An 18,930-nucleotide genomic window follows, 5' to 3' on the forward strand; every position below is an offset into this window, starting at 1 on the left:
GTTTACCATCTCACCAGTGAGTCGATTCTCTCTACTTACCCTAATATATTGCTGCAAAACCATAGGGACCTTTATTAAACAAAAGTATCAAAACGTGAAGCTACTGTTTCTCAACATATTCTTCATCTAATGTGTGCACTCCTGAAGATGTTTCCATCTCTCTTACCCTTCCTCAAAGAATTCTGTCCTCTTTGATTCACACCACATCAAAATGGCTGTCTTGGAATCTCAAAAGACTCAAATTGTGTTCCTTTGAGATTTTATTTGAGTTTTGGGAACATAAGGAAATCTGAAAGGTTAAAATCAAGGCAGTAGAATGAATGGGGTCAAGTTTGCCAATGAAAGTCCTCTACCGTGGTCCCGGCTCCCCACAGAGAAGGAGCAAGTGCACGACCATGGTATGGAGAAAATGCTTAAGCAAATTTCTTGGTGTGCTTTTTTTCTCACTAACGTAGTTTTAAATTGTCTTAAAGCTCTTTCATAATATATCCCTATGGTCACCTTGGGGAAGTTTATCAAAAATTACTCATTTGGAACCCAAAATTAGTCACCATAATCTTCTGAGCTAACCTTTCTGCCTTTAATTGAACTGGCCCAGCAGATTGCTACTGTTTTGATTGGAGTTTTGTTTTCCAAGGCATCCTGATAAAAGTAAGACTGAGAGACTAATTCCTGAAAGAATTTGCCTGTAGCCACCCACTGAATGGGGACACAGGTTAAAACATAATTTGTTTTGAATAAATCTGTGATGGATGGACTTGAAATCTAGCATCAATACTTTTTTACTTACCCTTGCCTTGCAGCATTGTTTTTAGAACTTCCCTATATAATTTTCTAGCTTGTAATCTTTACAAAAGCAATGGCCATGACTAAGTCTTGTTCCCACTGAGTGGCTGGGTGGCTTAGAATCGCCAATCTTTCAATTAGCAACCAAAAAACCACTGTACTACCAGGAATCCTTAGAACGAATCACTTAAATGTGTTTCATTGGGAGATGAGATATATTTTTCAGAATAAATTCATACAATGGGACACCAGAAAGCCATTAAAAAATAATTAAGTTCTTTACCAATTGACATGAAATTATTTAACACAGTGGGGGTAAGTAAGATAAAGAAGTATCTATAGTAAGCTACCACTTGGCTTTTAAAAAGTGGAGAGGAATACAAGCATATCTTTAAATATAGTCATGAATATAAGCATATCTTTAAATATAGTCATGAAATGCATCTGAAAGGATATGAAAAGAAAGCATGTAGGATGGCATAGTCATATCAGGACTCCGTTGCCCTTCCAGGTATCAGTGTGCACCTTTTCTATTTTACTCCTATTACGTGCATTTTTTCACTGAAAAACTTTTAACAAAAGTATTAAGAAATTATATGCCCTGTCCCATTGAGTCAACCCTATAGGACAGAGCAGACTGCTTCTTTGGGTTTCGGAAACTGTCCATCCTTCGTGGAGCAGTAATTGGTAAGTTCAAACTGCTTGTCTTGCCCTTGGCAGCCCAGCATGTAATCGTTATGCCACCAGGACTCCTTCATTAATTGTCCTTGAAAACTAATGAACAACTTCAAAAGTAAATAGCTAAGTAAAATGGGATGTTATAGGTAATATATATGTAATTACATAGTGATGTGTATATTATAATTGCAACTATATAAAATATAAGAATATGAAGGTATATAAATTGAATAATTAAGTGTATCTCAGGTTGGTGCACTTTCTACTTCTTTCCTGAATTACTATCATTTAAAACCATTAAAAATAAAAGATTGACAGAGCAATGTTTTTTTTCAATTTTGAAAAATATTGTGGTAAGCATGATTTTTCTCATTTAAAAATAAGTTAAATCTATTTTGAAGTGTTTTATTCTTGGGAGGAAATGTATGCTTCTTTTTTTAAGTACTCTCTTGTCTTGTTTTATATTATTAAATTAACATATGCAAAGGAGCACCGGTGATGCAGTGGTTAAAGCCCACAGTTGCTTCCTGAAAAGACTGAAGTTCAAACCCCACAGTCAGTTCAGTGGAGAAATATGTTGGCAGTCTGCCTCTGCGAAGATGATGGCCGTGAGTACCCTATGGACCAGTTGTATTCTGCTATTCAGGATTACTATACAAAGGAACCTACTCAATCACAGTGGATTTCATTTAGGTTTAACTTAGGTAATTTTATGTTGTTAAGAAATACACATGGCAATCGGACTCTTTGTATGTCTTATTCTATTGAAGGTATCAGCATATACCACGAGCTGTTCAATCAGCAACTATGGACTCTATGACACCCCCGCACCCCCGCGCGCGCCCCCACCAAGCCACCCAGGAATTGAAAGGGCTTAGAAAATGCCAAATGTACGTTCAAAAAGGATAACATTGAAATATATTCTCCACTATCTTTAGGGATTGGGAAGAAAATTGCTACTCATTAAAATAGTTTCTTTCTTGGCAGCCAGCTCAACTATTTTACTTTATAGTCTATTGGCTCCCATCTACACATCCATCCCTGTTATTTTATTTTTCTGAATTACATCCTAATTTAATACTGAAGACAGCCCTATTTAGCATTCCTGTGGCCTAATCTTATTTTCCATGATAAATGCGTGTGTTTGCTTCAATGACCTCAGGAATTATTAGAATTTCAGAGACTGGCTTGGGGTTGTTCCTGTACTTCATCGCGCTGCCTTCTTTTACTCATCATTATAGTCACATACAACTTTGTACTTCTCTTGCTTGAAGAGATTTCAGGAAAATAATTTTAATAAACCTTCTGTGCAATCTATTTGCATGAATCACATTGAGGCTTTTAAATTCCTGGAGCTATAACTCTGTTAACTGAAATACTTTAAACCTGGATCCCACTATGTGAATATTCATTTCCAGCTGAATTGGCTTCAACAGGAAACTCTTTGTAAATAGCCTACAGTAATGGTGAGTTCTGTAACTAGTGCTAAAAAATGTATGCCTTTCGGAGAAAGACTACAGCTGCTTGCTTATTTACATGTACATGGTAATATATTACCAAAGAAAAACAACAGTTTGAACGGTGAAAAATGTTTTTAAAATAACAAAAATAAAAGCGATTAAAGGGGGATGAACGACGACAAAATTAAACATCGAGTGTCTTTGAGCCACAAGTGAGTAAGTACTTTGCATTTTCCATAACATCATCACGGGCACTACCAGCTAGAACCGGAAAAGGAAGACGACTATAGCAATTACACTTCTACCGAAAAAGAACCCCGAGCCTTTAAAGACGTGACGGGAACAGCCAGCCCATGGGCCGAAGAGTGCCCAGCAAGTCGCCAGTGTCCGCTAACATCACGCCCCTCAACAAAGAGAAGCAGCACATTTGAGGGGAATTAATTAAATGTCTGACCAAATAGAGGAGGCTAATTTTTAAGTTATTTGGCATGGCCCATAAGTGGTGTTATAAATATCCAAATAACCTTTGGAAGAAAGGAGGTCTCCACCCCTGCTTTAGAGCAAGAGTTGGTAAACTAAAACCTGTAGGCTAATTTTGAATTGTCATGTGAGCCTGTTTTGTTTTGTTTTTAATTATTGACATATTGCTCATGTACCAAGCAACTCAATAGTTAGATGTTGCTGTTGCAACACGTTGTGCAATCATCATCCCAAATATTCCCTTCATTCGGGTACCCATGATTATTAGCCCTCCCTGAATCCCAACCTCTCCCACCATAACCAAAAGGGACTATTAATCTAATTACTATCTCTGCAGATTTACCTGCCTTGGATTTCACAAATAGAAAATCACACAAAAGTCCCCAACAACAACAAAATAAAACGCAGAGTAATCTCAATCCAAGAGAAAAGCAGAAGATAATAGAAACCAGAACAAATTAAAAAACGGGGCAATAGGGAAAGCAAATGATGTGCTCAACTTGAGCCTAATGAGTTGGTATCGACTGAAAGGCAATGAGTTTGTTTTGGTGTGTCTTCAGTTTTTCACTTTCCAACGCACTCTGCCTGAGGGAAAGACTATGTACATCCCTTGTTAATGGTCCAAGGGAATTAAATGAATTCAACAGGAATCCTAATGGATTTTATCCTTCCACTGTTGTACATAGCTTTCTGAAAAAAAATAATTTTTTGAGCTCTAAGACAATTCCCTCCTCTGATCATGGGTTTTATTATTTACCATACTTGCTTTAAGACAAACGTTTAAGACCACGGACACTATTCTTTTTGATCACCATGCCACCTGTAAATAAAATATATCTAATAATTGTGCTACAGTGGTAGAATTGTATTACAATGGTAGAATTGAGTAATTGCAACAGATTTTTGCATACCACCCATTTTGCATGCTGTTATACAGTGAATTGTGAATCTATTCTGTACCTCCCATCAAATAATTGGGTGAAACCATGCAAATAAGGTGGATGAACCTCTACTGTATGGATTCGTCAGTTTTAGCATCACTCAAAAGCAAATCAAACTCGCCTGCCAAAAGTCAATCAAACACCACTGATTCCGGCTCATGGTGACCCCATAGGAAAGATTAGAACTGGCCTGGTGAGATTCCTACATGATAACTCTTCACGGGAGTCAAAAGCTCCATCTTTCTCCCAAGGAGTGGCTGGTGGTTTCAAACTGCGGACCAGTGCACAGCCACTGCACGGCTAGGGCTCCCCTTAGCCTCGCACGGGGTGTAGAGTGAAACATCAAATAAGCAAGAATGGGGATTCTCACAACCATCAAGATAGAAGAGTCCGACGTAGAGTACATCCTTTGGGCACTGAGATTCCTGTGCACAGAACCTCCTTGGCGCAGGAAACAGGAAGTGATGGAAAATCAGCAGTAGAGCCAACAGAAACAAGAGTCGGAGCTAGAGATAACAGTGTAGCTACCCAGCACAGAGAACAAGTACAGCTGAAGTGCAATTGGGTAAGGTGCTACCTTTCAGAGTGGGGCATCTTTTGGACATGTAGTGATAGTGCTACAAGATATTTGTAATACTTACCTGAAGAGGACAGAGGCCAAGGAGCTGAGTGATGGAGAAGGTGGGGATGAGAGAGAAACTTTAAGCCTATGTGTATACAGGCTGTATCCTTAACACTGTGCTCCTGAAATGCAACCTATTAACTTACCAAATAAATCCCATAATCATGTCTATGTGACCATTGCAATGGGTCATGGAGCCCAGCAGAGAAGGAGATTGCTCTGGAAGGCACAGGTGGTGTCAAAATTGGTAAAGGGGAAAGAGGCTGGTTGCCTGGGTCTGATTTTTATTTGGTTTCTCGGGGGCTCCTCTCAAGGATTCAGATACTTACAAAGCCTAAAATATTTATTTTCAGGTCCTTTACCGACAAAACAATTGCCAACCCCTGTGAACTTTGTCAACCGAAAAAAGAGAAAAATCTAGTCTTTCTGGAGATGTAGGATGCTAAAAATCAAATTATTGCCTTTACTATTATTTCATTTTGAAGAAGTTGGGGTATAACCCTCAGTTTATCACAGAGGTCATGATCTTTTGCGATGCTAGAGAGGGACTAAAATTTTTCCTTACAGGTATTCATCGTGAATCAAAATCATATAGTTGAAAAACCAATATTTTAACAGAAATATATTTAGAGACATATAGTTTAGAGATACAAAGCAGAGATGGCAGACATCAGAAATGCTTGACCTAAGCTGACATCAGAAATAATGGTCAACACGTTATCTGAGCTACCAAGCTAAAAGCACCGAGCATGGCAGCAAAGCGGCTTTGAGGGCTCACAGATAAGCTCTCCCTACTCCATGCTGATATGATCAGGGCCACATTTTTGACAACGCCTTTCTTTACTGACGCTGCACAAATAGAAAGGATAAATTACTTCAATTTCTGAGGAATTCTGAAAGTTCACTTAAAGCATGCTTTGTCTGTTTCAGAGCCCAGGAAGCACCCTAGACCTGGAGACCCTCACCCTCACTGCCATAGAGTCCATGACACCGCAGAGCAATGATACAGTACAGGTATCAGAAACACGTCTCTTTCTCCTGCAGGGCTGCTGGTGGTTTCGAACTGCTGACCGTAAGGTTGTCAGCCCAATACATAGCCACTACCACCCCAGAGTTTCCATTGGAAGCAACATCTTTGCTGCCAATTCTCTTCCAGGCTACTTTCCTGTAGTAAATAAATTACCTCTAAAATGCAAGTAGGTGTTACTTAATGCGACATAGGGCAGTATGTGAGTTGGATGCTGTGGGAATACCATATTCTACATGTTTCCGGTACCTATACCAAAGTAGCCCCACATTAGCCTGGAGGCTGGTTTGCAAAATTACACTGTGCATACCTGTGGCCTGACTTTGTTCTTGTTAGTAAACAGTGTGCGGGCACAACTCTGCTTTGGTGCACAGAATAAGGAACTGTAATTAAGGTGTGAAAATTCAAACCCAACACATAACTCTCCAATTTCTTCTCACAGCCTACTTTAATACACATTGTTTTCAATAGTGAAATGATCTAACATTCTTGCTGCACAGGTCAGAATGAAATAAAGCGGATCTGACTTATAACTTGGTGCTGTTTTTACTATGCCACATAAACTTCCCAGGAACCTATGAAAAACAAACTGGGGGTTAGGGAATATATTGTGAAGATTAAACAGAAAGGTGAGGAAAATTCTAAATAGACGTGTGTGTATAAGCATATATATTTAAGAATATCTTAAACATATCTAAATAAATGTATGGATATGCCATATATATTTGAGTAGAAGCTGCCCAGAATATCAGTGAGAAATCTAATTTTACCACAAAAACTGCATAAAAATATGCTGTTGTATCTCCACAGGGAAAGAGCGACAGACTTCAACCCGGTGCTCTCAGATGTGATGTGAATGCAACATGCCGGCATGGAGTTGGGAACCAGTGGTGAGGTCTGAGGGGTCGGCCCCAATCCCAACTGTATGGACACCTGCCACTCCCCCCAGAAGAATTTATTTCAGAGGACAACACTGAAGCTGCAGCTCAGGCAGAGGGAAATGTCTCATCAGAGCACATGGGAGCAAATGAAGAGGGAGGAAGAGAGAGTGGAGAACATCCTGGATCACCGAGCCTTAGGGACAATATTCCCGCTCAGAGCAGCCAATCCACAGAGAAGATCGTATGGCCAGCCCCACTATGAGACATGACATTGCTCATTGACCCATTGCCCTACAGGGAACAACACTGGATATGCAGTGTGGGAATTGCAAATGATCTGATCCAACCACACCAAGGCAAAACACTAAGGGTTTGCAACAGAACAGTAATGGGAACAGAGCAACAAAGTCCCCAGGGAATACCAAAAATAGATTTTTGTCCAGGGCTTGGTGCCCCATCAGACTCGATCAGGAAACACTCCTAAAGGCCAACAAAAAGTCCTTGAATTAACTACTTGCAGGCTTTTCTTACGTGTTGTTGTGTTGGGTTTGTGTGTGTCATTGGCTTTTTGTTGTTGTTGTGTTGTTTTCTTTTCTTTTGTTGCTTTGTTTTGCTCTGTCTTGTTTTTGTGCATACTATCATCTCCACAGGTCTGTCTAAATAAGATAGTCTGGATGAATAATCTGGAGGAGAAAACAACAAGACCGATGATTCTGGGGGAACATGGGAGAGGAGGAGGTGGGGGGAAAGGAAGTGGTGTTAAAGAACTCAGGGACAAGGGAATAACAAGTAATCCAAATCGGCGGTGAGGACTGTGTAGGGTTTGATCAAGGATAATGTATCTGAGAGGAATTACTGAAACCCAAACGAAGGCTGAGCATGATAGTGGGACAAGAGGAAAATAAAAGGAAATAGAGGAAAGAACTAGGAGGCAAAGGGCATTTATAGAGGTCTAAATAAAGGTATGTACATATGTAAATATATTTATATATAAGAATGGGGGAAATAGATCTATGTGCATATATTTATAGAGTTAGTATTAAGGTAGCAGATGGACATTGGGCCTCCACTCAAGTACTCCCTCAATGCAAGAATACCTTGTTCAATTAAACTGGCATTCTATGATGCTCACCTTCCCGACTCCATCGCTGAAGACAAAGTGGGTGCATAAGCAAATGTGCTGAAGAAAGCTGATGGTGCTGGGCCATCAAAAGCTATAGTATCTCAGGTCTTAAAGGCTTGAAGGTAAACAAGGAGCCATCTAGCTCAGACGCAGCAAAGCCCACATGGAAGAAGCACACCAGCCTGTGTGATCACAAGGTGTCAAAGGGATCAGGTATCAGGTATCAAAGAACAAAAAATGAAATAATTTTGAATGAGGGGGAGTGCAGATTGGGGACCTAAGATCCATCTGTGGGCAAATGGACATCCCCTTACAGAAGGATTGTGTGGAGGAGACAAGCCAGTCAGGGTGCAGTGTAGCAACAATGTAAACATACAACTTTCTTCTAGTTCTTAAATGCGTGCTCCCCACCCACTATCATGATCCCAATTCTACCTTATAAATCTGGCTAGACCAGAGGAAGTACACTGATACAGATGGGAACTGGAAACACAGGGAATCCAGGATAGATGATCCCTTCAGGAACAGTGGTGAAAGTGGTGATACCGGGAGGGTGGAGGGAATGTGGGGTAGAAAGGGGGAACCGATTACAAGGATCTACATAACACCTCCTCCCTGGGGGATGGACAACAGAAAAGTGGGTGGAGGGACACCTTGGACAGTATAAGATACGACAAAATAATACTAATTTGTAAATTATCAAGGGTTCATGAGGGAGGGGGGAGCAGAGTGGGAAGGGGAAAATGAGGTGCTGATACCAAGGGCTCAAGCAGAAAGCAAATGTTTTGAAAATGATGATGGCAACAAATGTACAAATGTGCTTGACACAATGGATGGATGGATGGATTGTTAGAAGATTTGTATGAGCCCCCAGTAAAGTCATTTTTAAAATGTGCTGTAAAGCTCAGCTTATACATGAGTGTATATGGTATAGTGTGTGCTACAATATAATCTAAACAGGACAATAATATAAACTCAAAACATTAAATTTGTTTTAAAAGATCCAAGGTAAAACTTCTAATAATTGCTTTGAAACAATCAATGTATCTGAAACATACAACTCTGACATACAAACCTGAGTGGAGTGTTCAGATGATGCTGGGGTTCAGCAGAGAGCAGAAATATTACTGGGGTTCCGCAGCTGAGAAAATGTTTATATTGCCCAAAGTTTCCAAGCCAAGTGAGGTGAGTTCTTCTTGAGAAAGAAATAAAGGAGACCGCCTCGTACTAATCACTGGTCCTTTATGTTCTGCTGTTGGACATAAACTATTCTACTGAATATCAACATCAGATGAGGCCACTCAGTAACTGAGGTGAATTATGGCAAAAAAACAGCCACTTTGAAACTGTGTCTGAGCACAGACAAAGTCTGAATATTGTCAAAGACACAAAATCCAAGCACCTCATCTCCAATCACATAGGAGCACCTGCCACGTGTTGACCAATGACTGCCTCTCCCATGGTATGCTCTTCCTACAGATAAGAATGAACATTCCTGATTCTTGTCAGTATCCAATCCAGAGACCAACCTCGCCTCGCTTCCTCACACCCTCCCTCAAATCACCTAACACAAGTCCAAACCCCTTAAGCCTTTTCCAGGCTTTTGCTGAGCCTCACAGTTCTCCATTCTCTCCCTGCAAAACGTAATAACCCACCTCTCCCCAGATGGGTGTGTGGTTGGTGAACTTTGGCTGGAGACCATAGATTAAGGCAGCTGAGATCACGTGACCACGCCTGTCACTCTCCCCACCAATCCCCATTTGGTTTGAGTCTGTAAAGCCTTGGGGACATCATCATTTTTTTTTGTTTCATAAAATTTAGCATTCTAAATATACCATGGAGCTGCCTATATTGGCTCAGGGAAGGCCAGGAGCAAGCCTGGGAAATCCTGAAGATTTCCTTCCACTGTTCTTGGGATAAATCACTTCTTTCTGCTGACTGTACTCAACCGGGACATGCAAGAAGTCCGTGGCTCTCAGGAGCCATCTTGTCTACCACATGAAAAGAGAAAGCAAAACCCCTTTGCTTCCAGTTGATTCCAACCCAGTAGCAACCCTATAGAAGAGTAAAACTGTCCCATAAGGTTTACAAGGTGGTAACCTTTTTTTAAAAAATCATTTTATTGGGGGCTCATACAATTCTTATCACAATCCATACATACATCCATTGCATCAAGAACATACGTACATTTGTTGCCATCATCATTCTCAAACATTTGCCTTCTACTCGAGCCCTTAATATCTGCTGCTCATTTTCCCCCTCCCTCCCCCCCAGCTCGTGAACCCTTCATCATTCATATATTATTATTATTTTGTCATATAGTACCCTGTCTGACGTCTCCCCCTGACCTCTTCTCTGTTGTCCCTTCCCCAGGGAGGAGGCTATGTGTAGATTCCTGTAATCAGTTCCCCCTTTCTCCCCCACATTCTCTCCACCCTCCAGGCATCGCCACTCTTATCACTGGTTCTGGAGGAGTCATCTGTCCTGCATTCCCTGTGTTTCCAATGGCTGTGACCTTTACAGACATAGTTTATACATTTTCTGCTTGTGGCATGGCTGGGAGGTTTGAAGCCCGGACTGCTCAGTGACCAGCTGAGTGGGTAAGCACTGTGCCACCAGGACTCTATCATGAAAAGGTAGTGGCTACCACCTGAAGCCCCAGCCTGAGCTCTCCCTGAAGCCAACAGCACCTGTGCATTTCCCAACCACATAAGCCAATAAATTAATGCCTTGCTCTATGTTCACTTGAGGCCAATCTCTCTGTTAATTTGCAAATAAAAGACATGAGGAATATACTTTGCTCTTTGCGAAATGACTGTGTCGATTTTTCTACTGAGCAATGCCTATTTTGGAAATGATCGATAGATTCCTTAAACTGGAATTAGGGAGTGGTCATATGTCCTCTCCTATGAAATAAAACTATCACCAGGGAGTATGAGGCAGTAAATCATGTGTATCAGACCGAAGTCTAATAACCCTACAAATATGTATGAACAAGTAGAGTCCGGAGAGAAACAGCCTGCTCTGGTACAGCCAGGAGAGTTCTCACTATTTTGCATTACACATCCATGCCAAAGTCGATACATTGATGTCTTTTAATCAGGTCAGGTAACTTGAGGGGACAAAGACAAAGACAAAGCACAAAGTGAGCACTGGGTTCTGATGTCTCCTTTGTGTGTGGGCACTGGTGCCTGAACCTCGGGCATTTATAATACCACCTGTTTCACCAATGGGTAACACTTATCTTTATTCTATGAGCCCTGGTGGCATCATGGGTAAGCACTCTACTGCTAACCAAAAGGTCAATGGTTCAGACCCACCTGCTGCCCCAGAAGAGGGACATGGCCATCTGCCTCCATACAGATTTTCAGTCTTGGCCACCTTATGGGACAGTTCTACTCTAACCCAGAGTATCACCACGTGCTGGAATTCACTCAGCAGCCATCCTGATTCTAGACTGGGTGCTCCCTGCTGGAAATATACCCCTCTGGGCTGTGGACTCTTGTCTGGGATCATTCAAAATCTAACCATTCCGAAATCCTTTGATTAGAAACCAAACCCGCTGACATCGTGTCAATTGTGACCCCATACAGGGCTTCCCTATATAGGGCTTCCAAGATGGAAAACACTTATGGGAGCAGCCGCCTCTGCTGTCTCCAATGAGGAGCTTGAATGGCCAGCCTGCGGTTAGCAGTCCAATGCTTACTCAACAGTGTCACCACAGCTCTGGTTGGGAGACGTTAAATGCTACTCAAACATCCCTATTGTGTCTACTAAGGTCCCTGGGTGCCACACACTATTTGAACTCAACTGCTGGCCAATATTGGCATTTCAAATCTGCTCAGCGGAATTTGTGGAAGAAAGTCTTAATAATCTGCTGCGATGAAGAATACATCCAAGAAAACCTTATGGAGTAGGGTCCTCCATGGGTCAGAATCAGGTTGATGGCAATCAACAACAATCAAAACAAGATAGGGTGTGTGAAAATCAGTTTACCTATGCATACGTTCTACTATTCACAGATGGGAAAATTATCAAATTTTATGTAAAAGCAAATAGACCTAGAAATATCATCTGGAAATGCGTTCATCTCTTCGGTGTCAGAACCTACCACAAAAACAGGATCGTTGGCAGCAGAATGTGGCAAAGCGTTTGTCCCGTTCAGAAAGGAATGAACCAAGTTATGAAGGTTTGTCACTTGAGAGTCCAGGGTCCCATCGGCTTTTTCAAACCCTTCCAAGGCATTCCTGGGAGAAACCAGAATGTCAGCAACAGCAGTTACAGTTTAGTAAAGATTCCATTGTTCCCAGCCTGGATCATAATTTTCTACAGCTTCAGCAGTTCAAACTCAACACCTGTTTTTTAAGAGAAAGATGAGGCTGTCTGTTCCAATAAAGATTCACATCATCAGAAAGCTTAGCAGTTCTACTCTGTCAGACTCAATGGCAATGAATTTTTAAAAAAATAGTTTTATTGGCATCTACATTACATATGATACAATTCAATTGTTCAGTCATATTAAGAAGTGTGTAGTCATCACCACGATGAATTTCAGAATATTTTCTTCTCGTATTCATTGTTGTAGCCCCCCATTTTCCCTCATCCTCACCTGGCATGCCCCTAAGTAATTATCAATCCAGTTACTGTCTCTATAGATTTACCGCTCCTGGATTTCCCATACAGAAAGTCATACAACACACAATCAGGAAGCAAAAAACAGTGAAATAATTAGAGGAAAACAATAAAAAAGAAAGCAGAAAATAATGAAAACTGAAACAACTTTAAAACATGTCAAAAGGAATACCAAATGATAAGGTATTACATTTTAATCTAACGACATCTACCATATCGACTTCGCAATGCCCTATGTTGGATAGCAAGGCAATTCACGTCCATGGACTATATAGTCAGAGGAGACTCACCAGCCACGTAAATCATGTGTGGACCCTGGCAAATGGATTTTGGGCCAACAGCCTTCTGCAAGCTATGTGTTCACAATTTAAGCTCGGATACCATGTCCTGCTTCTAATTTGGATTCTATTCTTTACAATCACAAAAGATAGTGTGTTTCTTCTACGTATAGTGACGTTGTTGGTGCATCACTTAAATGGTTACTTGTTTAATGACAAGCCTTTAAAACTTCTGGGAGTCCTGGTGATGTATTCATTACACGTTGGACTGCATTACCCAAGGCCAGAAACTGGAAACTGCTAGCTGAGGAAGAAAGATAAGACTTTCTACTCCTGTGGAGTTCTCGCTCACTCTTTGCCATCGAGCAATGTGACTCATAGTGACCCCCTAGGACAGGATAGGACTTCAAGTCCCCTCACTTCCCCCATGACTTTCTGAAAAGCCCATCTTTCTGCCATGGAATGGGCTGGTTGGGTTCAAACTGCTGACCTTGCAGATTGCAGCTCAACTCTTAACCACCATGCCACCAGGGTCCCTATTCACAGAGTTAGTCTCAGAAACCCATAGGAGCAGTTCTACCTTGTCCTATACGATTGCCATGAGTCAGATTCAACGAGATGGCAGTGCATGTGGCGTTCTGAGTTTGTAAAGACCTCAGACTCTATTCTTTATGATACCTGGCTACCATTTGATTTCTTCACTGCACTTTTATATAGCACCTACATCTTCAGTGGTCTCTTCGTGTGAGAGGAGTATTGAGCAGAGCCATGTCATAACTAATTATTCTTAGGTTGGGGCTATAATTAAGTGCAAGTCCCAACCCCATTAATAAATCTGTGGTTTATCTAGGTCTCTGGTCCACACTTTCATTTTATGATAGAGAACATTATAAATTATGTCGCTGGGTCATAAGGTAATTCTATTGATGATGTCATTAATTTAGCCAATTGTATAGAATTGAAAACATGGATAAGAAAAGAATATTATACAAGAATAAACCAGCTTCAGACCACAGAGGACTTATACAGTTTAACCTGTTGATTTGTACAGATGAACTGTTACTTTGTACAGATTAAACTCTTAAATGACTGTACACTGTTTACACAAGGGGGGTTAGTGGTAGGGCAAAACTTTAGAAAAGACTCATCCACAGATGCGGGACCATGCCTCCCCAACTAATGCATGTTATAAGAAAGTAAGTAGAGCATTAAGCAGTAAGTATATGGTAGACCCAGGCCACCAATCATTGGCTACTCTGAAATCACAAGATCCAAAGGAAAGTACAGTGACCTCCAGTCTCATAACCTTGGGATAGCAGTCATCTGCTTCTTCTCACACTAGGGTGATTCAGCCTGAAGTCCAAGGGAGTGTGTCAGTTCCTTATATAAGTTACAAGCGAGTTCACTTAGTGGGGTTTCCACATGAAATCCTTCTAGTGTGGCCTATGAAAACTGGTGTGTGCTTTGAAAGGATAGAGTCGAAAGCCTGAATCATTAGGTCAAAAGTGTCCGATTTGATTCATAATGCTAGGCATATTCAATGTTTCTCTTTAAACATTTTTTTCTCAATGGGAGGTTGTTCCAACCAACTTACCCACCAATAAAATATAACCACCTTCTCTGATATATGCTTGACTCCCTCACCCACCTTGACTTGAATTTCCAGGAGGGTTCTATTCTCATTCTGGGAGGAGCGCCCACTGATGTGGGGTGAACTCACCACAGTGCTCGATGGCAGTAACTAAATGGTCTTCTCCCTCTCCCATAACTCAAGAAACTGATCCCAGCTCAGGTGAGGGCTCCTCATTGAAGTGATTTTTTTTAAATGTACCCCCCAAAGCGGAGAGGTATATGATTTGTGGCCACTAGGCAGGCTCTCTTCCTTATTGCTTGGTAGACCAAATTATCTGTCAATGGGATTTTAATGTGACATTGAATAGAGATGTGGGCAAGTCTACCAGAACTAATTAATTAAAAAGTAGTAGACTCAGTCTTTAATTATGATCTGGAGTAACGGGAGGGAGCTCTTAACAGTACTGATTCTGCATCTGCTCAATTGAATTTTAACTCTTTTGTATATGGTATAATACTCAATTCCTTAGTTACCTTAATTTCTGCCTTTATTGCCAGATGAGGACCTTCTGCAGGGTGTGGGGGCGGGTGCTAGTCACCACTTCCCATTGAGTTGATCCTGACTCATGACAGGCCCTGTGGGTCAGAGTTAAACTGTGCTCCATAGTGTTCCCAATGACAAAATCTTTTTTCTTTCATTCTTCCTTCCTCTTTCTTTCTTTTTATTTTATTTTATTGAGTTTTAGGTAAATAATGGATGGGTTTTCGGAAGCATCTTACCAGGGTTTTCTTCCAAATCACATATGGTTGACATTAACCTCCTACCTTTTGGAGGAGAAGAAATATTTTGTAGCCAAGAAAACTCTTTATAACACCTGGGAACACCAATGTTTTCCTAACACTAATCCTGAAGGGAGCCCTGGTGGTGTCGTGGGTATGTGTTTGGCTGCGATTCACAAGGTCAGTGGTTCCAAACCAACCACCTCTGTATGGGAGAAAGATGGGGTTTTCTACTCCTGTTAAGAATCATAGTTTCTGAAACTCACAGGGGCATTCTACCCTGTCTGATTGGATCAATATGAGTCAACATCAATGCAACATGAATGAATCCCTTATCATTAACCTTTCTTACTATCCCCTACCATAATGTTTTGTTTTTTTTTAATTATATCCTTCCCCAGTACTCAGCTTTGTCCCTCAGGATCTGGATTCCTCCTTGTCCATAACCAAAGCATGAAAAGCTAAAAGAATGGTAACTTTCCAGTATAGCAGACCTTGGGACACCGACCTGAAGCTGAAGTTAGAATTCCGGAAGAAAGGAGGATAGTCAAACATATTGAGGGACAAACAATCTTGTATGTCTTTTAAGGTTGGCAGTTTCACGTTGTCTCGTCCCATTTGGTTCCTTCTCAGCAAGCCTTCATAGGTTCCGTTACACAGGGTGACCCGGTTATTGTAGTCATCCAAGCTGAGATTTGTAAGATTGAAAAGCAACACGTCTTAATCACAGAGAGCATCATCACTTTGGGCCAAGAAAATCAACTGCAATCATAGCCACAGGAAAATTGTATCACATTCCCATGCATTTTAAAAATTGATAAGATTCTCATCCCCCAAGGTAATTGTGGATTGTGGAGCTTCAAAAACATTAACGGGTCAAATATGAAAATATGCATAAATACAAATAATTAACCATTCATTATAAGAATAGAAGAAGGGCTCCAGGAATTGACGGAGTGCCAACTGAAAAGTTTCAACAAGCTGATAAATCACTGTAAGTACTCACTCATCTACGCCAAGAAATTTGGAAGACAACTGTTTAGTCAATTGACTGGAAGAGATCCTTATTGTGCCCATTCTAAAATAGTGACCAAACATCTTTTTAAGCTGAACTGGAAGCCACTCCCAGAGGTCTCTTTTCAGCAAAATAATAGATAGACTTAGGGAATCAACAATAACTTGGGAGGGTAGGCTTCTTTTTTGTTTATTTTGTTTGTTTGTTTATAATCATTTTATTGGGGACTCATACAACTCTTATCACAATCCATTGTATGTCAAGTACATTTGTCATTTGTTGCCCTCATCATTCTCAAAACATTTGCTTTCTACTTGGGCCCTTGGTATCAGTTCTTCATTTTTTGCCCTTCCTCCCAGCTCCCCTCTCCCTCATGTACCCTTGATAATTTATAAATTATTATTTTGTCATATCTTACACTGTCTGGGGTCTCCCCCACCTACTTTTCTGTTGTCCATCCCCCTAGGGAGGAGGTTATATGTAGATCCTTATAATCAACTCCCCCTTTCTACCCCACCTTCCTGCCACCCTCCCAGTATTGCCATTTTCACCACTGGTTCTGAAGGGATCATCTGTCCTAGATTCCTTGTGTTTCTGGTTCCTATCTGTACCAGTGTACATCCTCTGGTCTAGCCAGATTTGTAAGGTGATAGTGGGGGGGGACATTTAGGAATTAGAGGAAAGTTGTATGGTTTATTGTTGCTACACTGCACCCTGACTGGCTCGTCTCCTCCCTGAGATCCTTTTGTAAGGGGATGTCCAGTTGCCTACAGATGGGCTTTGGTTCCCCGATCTGCACTCCCCCTCCTTCACAGTGGTATGATTTTTTTATTCTTTGATGCCTGATTCTTTGATACCTGATTCCTTCACCACCTTATGATCACGTAGGCTGGTGTACTTCATCCATGAGGGCTTTGTTGCTTCTGAGTTACAGAAGCCGCTTGTTTACCTTCAAGCCTTTAAGACCCCAGATGCTATACTTTTAATAGCCGGGCACCATCAATTTTCTTTACCACATTCTTTACACCTTTGTCTTCAGTGATCATGTTGGAAGGTGAGCATTGTGGAGTGCCAATTTAATAGAACAAAGTATTCTTGCATTAAGAGAGTACTTGAGTGGAGGCCCAATGTCCATCTGCTACCTTAATACTAAACCTATAAATAGATACACGTAGATCTATTCCCCAATATAACATATAAATATATTTATATATGTACATGTCTATACATATATAAATACCCTCTAAATGCCCTTAGCCTCCTAGTTCTTTGCTCTATTTCCTTTTGCTTTCCTCTTTCATGCTCAGCTTTCATTCAGGTTTCAGTGATTTTTCTCGGTTATGTTGCCCTTGATTAAGAGCAATTAATCAACTATCAAACGAGCAATGCTTGTCCAGAAATAAAGTTGAGAGGGCCAGGAGGTTCAGTGGAACTGGGGGGATGGAAGAGAATGGAAATGGGATAGGTGGCGAGGGGGATCAGGGGGTGTAGCCAAATTGTGTGTAAATTACTGGTAGGGAAATTAATTTGTTGCGTAAACTGTCATCTAAAATGATACTATAGTCAGAAAAAAGATGATAGCAAGCTAAAGAAAAAGGGAGAATAGGTGGTAAAGGACACCCTTGGGATATTTTTCTCCAATGTGTACCTGGGAAAAAGTCTTGGCGCATAGAACTCTTTAAGGGCTGCAGGTGTCTTCAAGCTTCCTTCTCACTTAGTATGTCAGAGGTCATCCTCTCCTGCTCCACAGAGCTCTTCCCGCAACCACCAATATGGTCTAGCTGCATCAAACTGCTCCCAGAAAAATGTTCAAGCTTCCCACAAGTTGTTCCTTCCACCCGAGACGGATGTGCTACCACCTCATACTCTCACCCTCTTCCTCTGCATCTGAGACCATAACCACAGGCATGCAGAATCCCGAACCATAAAACATCCTAGAAAGAACCATGGCTAGAAGGACCACATTCATTGACCTTAGCTCAGTAATGCTAAACAAGCATTGTTTGTATGCAAGTACTTCTATTTTTAAAGCAATTGATCGCAAAAGGATGACCAAACATATTTAATTCACAAAAGTGATTTTTGATACATTTGCTTTTTTTAAATTGAAGCACTTAACTTTTCATAAATCCCACCATCCATGGGAAAGGCATTTTAAAAAATGTATAACAGAGGTCTGTGGGGCCGGCCCCAGTCTCAGCTATATCGACCCCTCCCCAGAAGATTGCACTACAGGGGACAGCACTGAAGATACAGCCCTGGGAGAGTGGTGGGTCTGCCCAGACCAGAGCAAACTATGAAGGAAAAAGAGAGAGAGAGAGAGAACCATTTCCTGGCCCACCAAGCCCTGAGGATGACACTCCTGCTCAGAGGAGTCAAGACACCACAGGACTGTAGGTCCTGCCCACTACCAAACCCAATGTCCCCTCCCTGACCCACAATGCTGCAGGGGACAGCACTGGAGACACAGTATGGAATTTGTGCCTAGTGCGACACCCCTCCCCCCACCGACACACACCAGGGCAAAACCTGAAGGGAGTGCAACAGAGCAGCAAGGGGAGCAAAGCAACAAAGGTCCCAGTGGAATCCCCAAAATAGACTTCAGACTCGGAGGGCAGGCTATGGCCCCTCATCAGACACAATTGGAAAACATAG

General features: G+C 41.3%; 1 protein-coding gene across 1 annotated transcript in view; it reads right to left on the minus strand.

Moving 5' to 3' along the window:
* The window catches only part of DCT (dopachrome tautomerase), a 52,961-nt gene that overhangs the window by 18,485 nt on the left and 15,546 nt on the right, over nucleotides 1-18,930 (minus strand). The window contains exons 5-6 of the mRNA XM_075562719.1: nucleotides 15,769-15,948; nucleotides 12,110-12,245 (exon numbers count right to left, since the gene is read on the minus strand). Coding sequence (XP_075418834.1) covers nucleotides 12,110-12,245; nucleotides 15,769-15,948 — 316 coding nt within the window. The remainder of the gene's footprint in view (nucleotides 1-12,109; nucleotides 12,246-15,768; nucleotides 15,949-18,930) is intronic.

This window comes from Tenrec ecaudatus, chromosome 11 (genome assembly GCF_050624435.1).
Source record: "Tenrec ecaudatus isolate mTenEca1 chromosome 11, mTenEca1.hap1, whole genome shotgun sequence".
In the NCBI taxonomy this organism is placed as follows: Eukaryota; Metazoa; Chordata; class Mammalia; order Afrosoricida; family Tenrecidae; genus Tenrec; species Tenrec ecaudatus.